Source organism: Camelina sativa, chromosome 19 (genome assembly GCF_030686135.1).
Source record: "Camelina sativa cultivar CO46 ecotype springtype chromosome 19, ASM3068613v1".
Classification (NCBI taxonomy): Eukaryota; Viridiplantae; Streptophyta; class Magnoliopsida; order Brassicales; family Brassicaceae; genus Camelina; species Camelina sativa.
Window position 1 is genome coordinate 13,629,938 of NC_141898.1, and position 10,808 is coordinate 13,640,745.

At 36.6% G+C, this 10,808-nt stretch overlaps 1 protein-coding gene across 21 annotated transcripts; it reads left to right on the plus strand.

Moving 5' to 3' along the window:
• The first annotated feature begins 406 nt into the window (after positions 1-406).
• Positions 407-2,284, plus strand: LOC104766354 (uncharacterized). 21 transcript variants are annotated; one of them, XR_015591472.1, is made up of 6 exons: positions 420-885; positions 1,007-1,083; positions 1,411-1,471; positions 1,542-1,606; positions 1,668-1,788; positions 1,884-2,284. XR_015591472.1 is itself a non-coding variant. In XM_087502809.1 (4 exons), the coding sequence occupies exons 1-4, from the start codon at positions 857-859 to the stop codon at positions 2,037-2,039; spliced, it is 339 nt and encodes a 112-aa protein (XP_087358935.1). In that variant the 5' UTR covers positions 407-856; the 3' UTR covers positions 2,040-2,284. The 21 variants fall into 21 exon arrangements, 2 of the variants coding, with proteins under 2 accessions (XP_087358935.1, XP_087358934.1); XR_015591467.1 differs by having other exon boundaries at positions 1,678-1,788; XR_015591466.1 differs by having other exon boundaries at positions 1,411-1,458.
• Positions 2,285-10,808: the final 8,524 nt, after the last annotated feature.

The window sequence follows — 10,808 nt, forward strand, 5'->3', positions numbered from 1 at the left end:
AATTTTAATTAAAAAATTATAGAAAATAATTTGATAAACTTAACGACCAAATAATAACCACATAAACTTCCTGCATTGGAATAAAAGAAATTTACATATAAACGAATCAAATTAAGGGAGGAAATGCTGTTTAGATTAAAATTATTTGATTTAGGGTTTGTTTAAGTAGACTTCTCTGTAGACTATTGGTGGTTGACTTTGTTATCCCATCAACTATTAATTCATGGGCATTCGGTCAGATCCGAGAAAACCGAACCGATTAAACCGAGATGTTCGGTTTTCGGCAGCAGAGAATCAACAAACCGATCGGCGAAATTAATTTGATAATTCGGTTACCGGTTCGGTTTGGTTCAGCGGAGCATAACCGATCGGTTTTAATTAACCGAGTTATATATACCTAATTTTCATTCAGCCTAACCCTAATCACTTTCATTTCTTCCTCTTCCACCTTCTGCCTCTCTCTCTCGCGATAAGCGATTTTAAACCGAAAAAATCTCTGTCTCTCATCATAATCACCTTTCTTCTTCATCTTTGTCATCTACAGCTCTTCTCTCTGTCAAACATGGTGTAGAGATCGACCTTTTAGATGTCCAAACCCTAATCTCGAGTTTTAGACGGGTAATGTCTTATTCTTTTCTTTGTCTTATCCTATGTCTCTCTTTTTGAGATCTTGCCTTACAATAAGCTATTGGTACTCCGATCCCTAATTGAAATTTTCAATCCCGGAGGATTTTGGTTATGCTGAGAGGTGAAGCCGAGGAAGGCGACATAGAAGAATAAACTATGAGGTGGATTCATCGGCAAAGTCGGAGCACCAAATAATCTTATCGACAGATGCGTCAGAGCACCCGCAACGATGAAGCTCTTCTTGGTGGTACGGGTGAGGTTAGGGTCTCTCATTCTCTTTTCATTCGATCTCCCCTCGCTCTCTCACTCTCTCGTCGTCCCTCTCACCGTCTTTCTCACACATTTTTGCTCTCCCTCTCACTCTTTGAATCTGGCTCAGTCTTTTCGAGCGGCTTCGACAATCTTATTCTCAAATGGAGAATTGATTAGGGTTCTTCCTCATCCTCGTTTCTCAAGGTTTAAATTTCTCAAAATTGTCAGAATTGATTATACTACAATACCATCGAGAGGCTTTTGACTGGTCTTGCGTTTTGGATTTGAGTTTGGGATCTCGTATTAAGTCTCTGCTCTTTATTGAGTTCTGATTTTGTTGCAAATTGGCTTATACCCTGTTTGTAACTGCTTTGTTGTGAGTGATTTGTTTGCTAATGGATTATTTTGAAATTGACTTCTCTTAGCTTCCGACTAAAAATAGATTCTTTCTGGCAGAAGGAGATTCAGGTAGTGTTAAGATTGATGAAATTCTCAGATTTGTTATTTTTGAAAATTGAGTTACTTTTGCAGGGTTTAGAGACATCACCTGGACAAGTAAAGAAACGTCCTCACAAACAAGTAAGGTTTTTAGGTGCAAACTACACCCTCAGTCTATAATTAAGAAAACAAACCTCTTGAAAATTCTAACCTGTTTTATTCAGGAACTTCTTTAAGACCAAGATAACAAGGAGCCAATAGAAAGAAGAACGGCCATTAGACTGACAAGGTGAAGTTTTATTTTCGTTCAAAAGATCTATGGTTCTGTTTCCAATTGATTTCTTGTAAAGTTGTTTGCAGGTCGTCAGCACTTACAAGAGGAATTTGAGAACCTCTTCAACAGAGAATATCATCAAGGTAGTAGGACAATTGGCACCAACTACAAGTGAAAGTGGATCAAGCAGCAGTAAGGTCAGTGGCCTCCAAATCCAACTTAACGTTTCATTGTCTATTATTGGTTTCGCTCACAATGAACTTGGTTGGTTTTTGTTTCATCCATGAGTCAGGTGTTAGTTTCACAACCACACTTTGATAACCTCACTTTGATTGTTCTAAAAATATTTTTTGCATCGTGTTCCCCTTCTGCCTCATCCACACACCGTTCTATCTCTCTCTCGCCGGGATTGGAAGCAAGTTACGGAGTCTGCCGCCGTTTCATTTAATGAGCCACGATGACAACACAACCTTAAAGGAGACCAAGCTGTGGGGCGGAAGATTCGAAGAGAGTGTCACTGAGAAGGTGGAGATTGAAGCTCATTTGTTGTTCAGTTTGCTATATCATTTTATGTAAATTTAGATTATTAATGCTTCTTTCACTTTGGAGATGAACTCGTTCTGATTTTTGCTTTGTCTTTGCTCATGTTATGTGAATTGTGTTAGTTTGTATGATGATGTTTCTTGAGCTGAAGTTTCATGGTTGTTGTTGAGAGACTACAAATATACAATACCTGCAGGACCTTGACAATTTCACTGAAATGTTGTTGTGGCCAAAATGAAGAAAACTTGAGTTGCTTTTCGTACATATCATCGAGTCTTGTATCTGGTTTAGACTGTATTATACATGTGGGAGGTGTTTAAGTACAATGTTAAAAATAGACAATGTGCAGGTGGTGGGAGCAAACAAACCGAAGAACGCCATTGTACATAAACTCTTGTAACATAAGTCTACGAATGAGCAAAGAACATGTGTGTGGTTTGTGTTTAAAATAGACACATATTAGCACGAGAAGTGATCATGTTATTTAAGAGTCCGTAATAAAAAGGACAAAGTTTCATTCCCTTGATTCTTTCACAGCAAAAGTCTTTATTATCTAATATTTGATTCTTTCATACCAATAATAATATATTATAATAAAATAGATAGTAAAAAACACTAACCAAGTTTGATATAGGAAAACTGAAAAAAAAAATCCTAGAAATTTGTAATTTAATGTAACAATTAATAGCTAAGAATACACTTCATTGTAGTATTGGAGACTGAAGTCTTTCGGATAAGTCTTCAGTATAATCATTACAAATATTAAATTGATTTGATTAATTTGCAGACGATTCAGTTTCCCGTGCAGAAGTCTGCCAAAGAAGTCGTTGACATAATCATTACAAGGTTTAAATTGATTTAATTGATTTGACGTTAGTTGGTAAAGAAGTCTGCCAGAAAAGTTGGTTTCTTTATATTTTTCTGGTACTATTTCAAATAAACCGGAATTGGTTTTCTAAAACCGAGATTATTTTTCTTGTCATCAATACAGACTTCACACAGAACTCCAACACGTTGACTTCGAAAATAAGTCTAAGTTAATGACCTAACTGCCTAAGAAAACCAAAAACTTGATTTCTCTATATGTATAATATATAATCATGTCAAAAACATATAGAAGCAAGTACATAACATATATCAAAGAATACAACAAGAAAATCTTAAAAATTATTCACCAATTTGCAATAAATTGGTTTTCAAATTATGACGACTTCATGTTGATGTCAACATTTTAGACATAAACTAGCCTCTATGAAGTCTATTTTGTGTGGTCTATTTTTGCAATTACAATTTAATAAATCAGACACTGTATGAAGTCTACTAGGATAGTTGACTTCTTTTGTTGTCTTCCTTTGTTAATTTTTTGGTCACTTTTGCAATTAAAAACATATAACAGAGTAGACTTTTTAGAAAGTTTCTACAAGTTAACTTCGATTATAGTCTACTCTGGTTATTTTTGCAATTGACCAACCCATTGACTTTACAGTAGACTTCTGTCTAACAAGTAGACTTCATCTATCCGTCAACAAGAAAATGTAAACTTCGTCGTGGTTAGTTTTGCAATTGACCAAGTTTGACTTTCGCCAAGTAGACTACGTACGAAGTCTCCAGGAATGATGACTTCGTTTGCAGTCTGCCGTGGTCATTTTTGGGGTTGACCAATATTTTAATTTTTTAATTAGTAGACTTCTTTTGCAGTCAACTAATTATTTTAATATAATAATATTACGGTCAATGCTTAAATATTTTGGTCAACTCCAAAATAGTCACTATAGAAGTCTACTCGTTTATTATCGTAAGAAGACTTCGTCCGACAGTCATAACTAAAAAGTCAAGAATTTGGTCAATTGCAAAAATACACCTTAGTAGACTGGAAATAAAGTATCTGACGGAAAGATTATAATGCAGTCTGAACCATATTTTTTTGTTTTCAAATGAAATTAAGGAGACTGAAATTTCAATCTACCGGCTCGAAACTCGATAATTTTTTTATTGCAAAATTGACCACATAGTAGACTTTACATGATATTATGACGGTTAGACTAACATAGTAGACTTTACATGATATTATGACGGTTAGACTAACAAATGAAGTCTAATTTCGCAAAAAAATCAAGGAAAATCACGAAATCTACCGGAAAATAACCTTATCTGTGGTTGTTTCGCAATGTCAAGCACCGAGGACGTCGTCTTTAGTCACCACCGAAGAAACCCAGCACCAATTTAATCACTATCCAAGAATCATGACATATAACAAGATAAATGCACTTGCAAATTTTCTTGGATTAAAATGGAGAGGAGATGGAAGAAAATGAAGTTCTCATAGCATTGGGTGTTATTTAAGGTTACAAATTCAGGTTGTTGAAGCTTTAAGAGCTTCAAATTTGGTTGTTCATGGTTGTTGGAAAATTGATGGCGGTGGCACAACCGTAAATAAAAGAAGAAGATGAGGATATGAATGTAATAAACATTTTCGCAAGAAATTCAAATAAATCAGAAATAATCGCCTTTTTGTGAATACAATGAATGACCAAGGATTTAATAGGGAGAAAGTATCAAATGTTGGAGAAAAAAAAAAGGGATATAACATTGCAATTGACTCAAATTAGGGGTCCAATTTTACGAAGTGTCCCTTTATAATTTAACATCAAGAATTGAATAACATTTGATTAATATAATAGAGAAGAAAGAGAAATATTATCAATATAGTAAAAATCGATATGAATGTTTATACAATGATTTTTTTCTATACAAAATGATGGGATAGTCCGATAGAGTTTACATTTCTCTTCTATCCATATATATATATATATATGTACACAATGAGTTATCTTTTTAAGATTTCTCTATACACAATTATTTCTCTTTTCAAGATTTTTCTACCTATATTATATATAAGGATGATGAATTGATGACATCGACAATGATACATTCTTTTAGATTTACCTTTTTACCTATATTCTCCAGAACTTGTTTGCCATGGAGATGATTCTGGAGATAAAGCTTTCTTTTCTCCATCTCTGAGTGTAGTCTTTCATAGAAAAGAATACCCATCATATTTGACCTCTTCAAAATATGTTGGAGAACATGATTGACATGTTGGTGAGTAGCAAATCCAACAACTTTTGCAGCCAACTCACCTACGATCGTCAAAAAGTTATGCTCACTGCCATGTTTCAAGCATAATTGAACAACGTGAGTGGCGTATTTGTGCTTAGACATAGCAACAAATTTCCCAGACAACAATTCAACAATGGCTGAAGAGGCAACACCATGAATATGAAAGTAAGGGTTAGTTCATATAAAACAATTATAAAAAGAACATATTCACAAGAAAAAAAAAACAATTTGAAGAGTAGGGACATGTACTTAATATGTGCCAAATTTGAATATTCATGTTTTGAAATGCATAATTTATATACAATAAAATAAATATTTAATTTTAATTTATAATAGTTTAACCTGATATTTTTCAAAAAACATAATAAATATTTACCAGATCAAAAAAATTAATCATCTTTTGCTTCATACCTTCACAAATTATTTACAAGTTATAGTAGGTTTCAAGAAACTTCATACTAGGAAAAAATGTGAAATTGATGTTCTTCACTTAGTATAGTGATGTTGTCACCGCATACATGCTAACATATTGTCTGATTGTGAGAACAAAATTTATCTATATTGAGGACATGTTCTTCAATCGAATCATGATTTCAGAGAATCAAGTTATTCCTTCCTTTTTGTAAAAAATTGAAGACCCTTTTTTAAAAATCAATAATTAATAGTTCTATACATATTAACTAACTTCCGAATTGAACATACCAACCAACAAAGCAACTAACCAAAACATCATAAACCAGATAACTATCAATAATCCAAAACCAAATCATCATAAAGAAGATAACCAAGTCCAACAACAAAATTAGCAACCTAACCAATATGCAACAAATAAGAGTTCCAAAAGTAAAAATAAAACATAAACCAATATCTAACGAGACTCTAGATCCTGATTCTCAAACTTCCTTTGTATTGTAGCTTGTCTCACTCTTGTTGGATAGATAAACATGTTTGGAACCAACGTTTAGTTCAATTGATGAGTGATCGAAGATATGAAAAAATGATACAAAGTCTGGTTGTGGGGCTTTTTTTGAAGAAAAAAAAAGTTATATTTCTTTCAAAACTAAGAAAACAGTTGATGTGAGCAAGTTATTTTTTCTTTGAATATTATTCACCATTTATTCAAGAAAAAATATGTATCTTATCATATATGTTAAACAATAAATTAATAAATAGATTTTGATCAATATAGAAAATGCTCAAAATATAGTTAGAATGCTCAAAATATAGCTAAAATGCTCAAAATGCTCAATATAATACAATCAATGGCCAACATTATGATATCTCTATCGATGTGCTTATACATGATATTCGACATAAACAAGAGTTCGGCATCAAAACAATTTGGTAGAGATGTTATTATTGTGTAATTCATACGTTACTATATTTTTTTATCATAATTTAATAGGATTTTTTGATCTGGTAAATATTTATTATGTTTTTTTGAAAAATATCAGGTTAAACTATTATAAATTAAAATTAAACATATATTTTATTGTATATAATTATGCATTTCAAAACAGAAATATTCAAATTTGGCACATATTAAGTACATGTTCATACTCTCCAAATTGGTTTTCTTTCTCGTAAATATGTTCTTTTTATAATTGTTTTATATAAATTAAATATATATTTTATTGTATATAATTATGCATTTATAGACGACTGTTTTAGTTGTAGTTCATTGTTCTTCCACATTGGATTGGAGTGGAGTCTAGCCATAGTCACCATAATGAGTTGGTAACCAGACTTACTGTGATTTTTAAAGAACTCTTGATGTCAGATCCGAGAGCAGTTGAGTATCTTATAGGAAATCTAGTTAAAGCTGATTTATAAAGATGATTTATGTTTTAAAGTATAATAATATAAAGATGATTTATGTTTTAAAAAACATATCAATGTGTAAATTCTTTTAGAGTTAATATATATTCATTGAATTTTTGAGTGTTACTATTTTTTAGATTTACGTATTTTTTTTGTTGATTGGTGAAACGACCCGACCCGTTTTTTTGAATAATAATAATAATAATAATAATAATAATAATAATAATAATCTAAGCTAGTGGTCCCATACCCACTATCCACCTAACCACAATCAAACCAAATAGCGGAAATTAATAAAAAATATCAATATCTAATAATAAAATAACGAATATTAAATCATAGCAATTATCCTATAACCAAACAACGTGAAACAAAGAACCAGCAACCTAGCAATATTCTATTGATCCAACTCTAGCAACCTAACAGAAGCCAGACAACAATCAAACAAGTCCCTAGAACATCCTCCTCTTCATTGCCTTGATTCCACGATCACACTTTGCCTTTACATGTACCACAAACACAAATTGAGATGCATGAGTATTTGATAAACACTCAGTGAGGCAATCCTCCCATCTACTGAGCTATAAACACAAGCAACTGAGATACATATGCCAAAACAATTAACAAACAAGACATACAAACCAGGAAAAAAGTATCTTCTTCACTGGAAGGGAGGTGTTGATTGACAATGATTCTGCAGACGTGATCCGCTCGAAGCCGATAGTCGAATCTCGCTTCCCATCACCTCCAATCCGTCCAAAACTCATTCCGAAATAGGAAGCCTATAGCAACCATATCCAGCAAGAAAAACACAACAACAACACAAAAGGAAATCTAAGGCTTAGATCAGCCATGGTCATGCACTCACCTCTTTGCAGGAAGTTTCTGACCAACAACGACGAATCCAACCCTCCTAGCAAGTTTCTAACAAGTCTCCAGCCCTGGATCTTCACTCCCACAGAAAGATCTCCAAGGAAAAGCACCAAAAAACTCCAAAATCTCCCAAGAACGCTTCTTCTCTCTTTCTCTCTATTTTTTCTCTGAAAGCGGCCAAAAACAATGAAGTCACGACCTAGGTCGACTTTCCACTTAAATACCCCGGTTCTATGGTTTTTTTAAACCAAACCGATCCAAATCTTCAATTAAAACGAACTGGTCTAACCAAAAAATATTGGTGTCGACCGATACTACCCTTGGTGTCGATTGACACCCATCCCCAAAACGCAGAGTTTGGTTCGGGGATGTTATAATTCTCCCCCACCAACATAGATTCGTCCTCGAATCTCGGACAACCATCAGCCAAGGACAACGTGCAACCATCTTTACGGCCCGCACTCCTCCGACCGATCTACGAAGGTCACCTTTAGGCGATCAACTCACGTTCCAGACATTATTTGCTCTCGGCTTTTGGACTTTCCTTTACTCATAGGTCTCAAACTTGAGTTTTTATTGGCTCCTCATCAGGCCGAAACCTGCATGCCATAATATTGGCTCCTTATTGGGCCTAAGCTTGAATGCAGTAATATATAAGGAAGTCGAATATTCGTCTCTCGGATTGCCACCCTACAGTGCGCCCCCAGATCGTCATTCGAAGTCGATATACCAACCATACTCACAAGCTACAAAGTCTCGGAATATGGTGGTAATAGGAGAACCAAAGTCCCCCAAGAGTCGTACATGGCCAACTGTCCTTAGAGCAAACAATTCTTAACATGTCTGAGTTCTATCCCTACCAGGTTACCTTCCTGTGGTTTGCGTAAAACAACACAATGTCCTACCAACAATAAATCCCCACACTGGAATACCTCATGACCACACAAGGATCATCAAAATGCCACAAGGGCCGCCACAAAGGCCAACAAATTTCCTAATCAGGAACGCCACAAAAGCCAAACAAATGTCCTAAGCAGGACCGCCACCAAGGCCAAAGAATGTCCTAAACAAGACCATCACAAAGACCACTTGTCCCAAAGGACCGTCACGAAGACCACTCATCCTGAAGGACTGTCACAAAGACCACTTGTCCCGAAGGACCGTCACGAAGACCATACATTCCGAAGGACCGTCACGAAGACCATACATTCCAAAGGACCGTCACGAAGACCACTTGTCCCAAAGGACCGTCACGAAGACCACTTGTCCCGAAGGACCGTCACGAAGACCATACATTCCGAAGGACCGTTACGAAGATCACTTATCCCGAAGGATTTCCTAAACAGGCCACACGTCTCAAAAGACCGTCACAAAGACCACTTGTCCCAAAGGACTGCCTAAACAGGCAATATTGGCTAAACATCCCGCCACAAAGGCCACACAATAGCTAAACAGCCCGCCATAAAGGCCACACAAGGGCTAAACAGCCCGCCACAAAGGCCACACAATGTCTCGAAACACCGCCAAACACGGGCACACAATGACTCAAAAATCCACCACAAAGGCCACATAAGCCCCACCCAGGCTCACAACCACAAAAAAATGGACAAATTCTATCTCACATAAAACTTTCCATTTTCGAACTTTCCACAATTGGAAACTTTCCTCTTTTAGAAACTTCTATTTCATTAAACTTTCCCTCTTTAACCACTGCCCTGCAAAATTTGGTATCCCGAACACCACCTCATCTCGTTACTTAGTCGCACGGCCAACCACCCCTAAGCGACCAAGTAACAAGAGAGATGGGCTGGAATACTCCATTCCTGCTCCAGCCACGGACTACAACTGGGACCACGCTAGACAAGTTCAAGTCGCGACCTGCTTCTCAAACTACTTCTTGAACCTTGCCTTCATCCTCGCCTCTGGCTCCCATGTCTGCTCCTCAACACCATCACAATACCAAAGGACTCTCATTAGAGGAAATTTTCTTCTTCTGAAGTTCCTTAATTCTCCTCTCGAGAACCCTCACTGGTCTCGCTTCCACGGTCACGTTAGGCTAAAGATCCTCAGGAATCTTAGACAACAGCTGATCATCCTCGTGGAGACACTTCTGCAACATAGACACATGGAAAACCTTGTGGAACGCACGCATAACCTCAGGCAACTCCAGCCTATATGCTACCGGTCCCACTTGCTCAATCACTCTGAACAGACCCATATACCTTGGACTCAACTTAGTCTCTGTCAATGACCTGTTCGAACCCTGCAATATGGCCATCTTGAGGTACACTCTGTCTCCCACCTGAAACACAAGATCTCTCCTCCTCTTATCAGCATAACTCCTCTACCGATCCTGAACTTCCTTCATGTTCAGCTTTAGAACCCGAATCTACTCCGAGGTCTCCTGAACAAAACTCGCACCGTACATGCTCCTCTCCCCCACCTGAGTCCACCATAACAGCGTACGACATGGCCTCCCATACAACGCCTTATAAGGAGCCATCCTAATACTCGCCTGATAACTGTTGTTGTAAGCAAACTCTACCAATCTCAGGTGATCTGCCTAATGGCCACCCCAATCCAGCACACACATTCTCAGCAAATCCTCCAGCGTCTGGATCGTCCTCTCCGATTGCCCATCTGTCTGGGGATGATAAGCTGTACTCATACACACCTTAGTGCCCATCTCTACCTGAAACGCCCTCTAGAATACCGAAGTGAACTTGGAATCCCTATCAGACACAATACTCGCTGGCACACCATGCAATCTGACTATCTCCTTCACCTTAGCCAAGACCGCTGCTCCATCAGTCTTCCTAATGGCCAGACTCTTCAGTAATCCGCCTGGAACCTGATACTC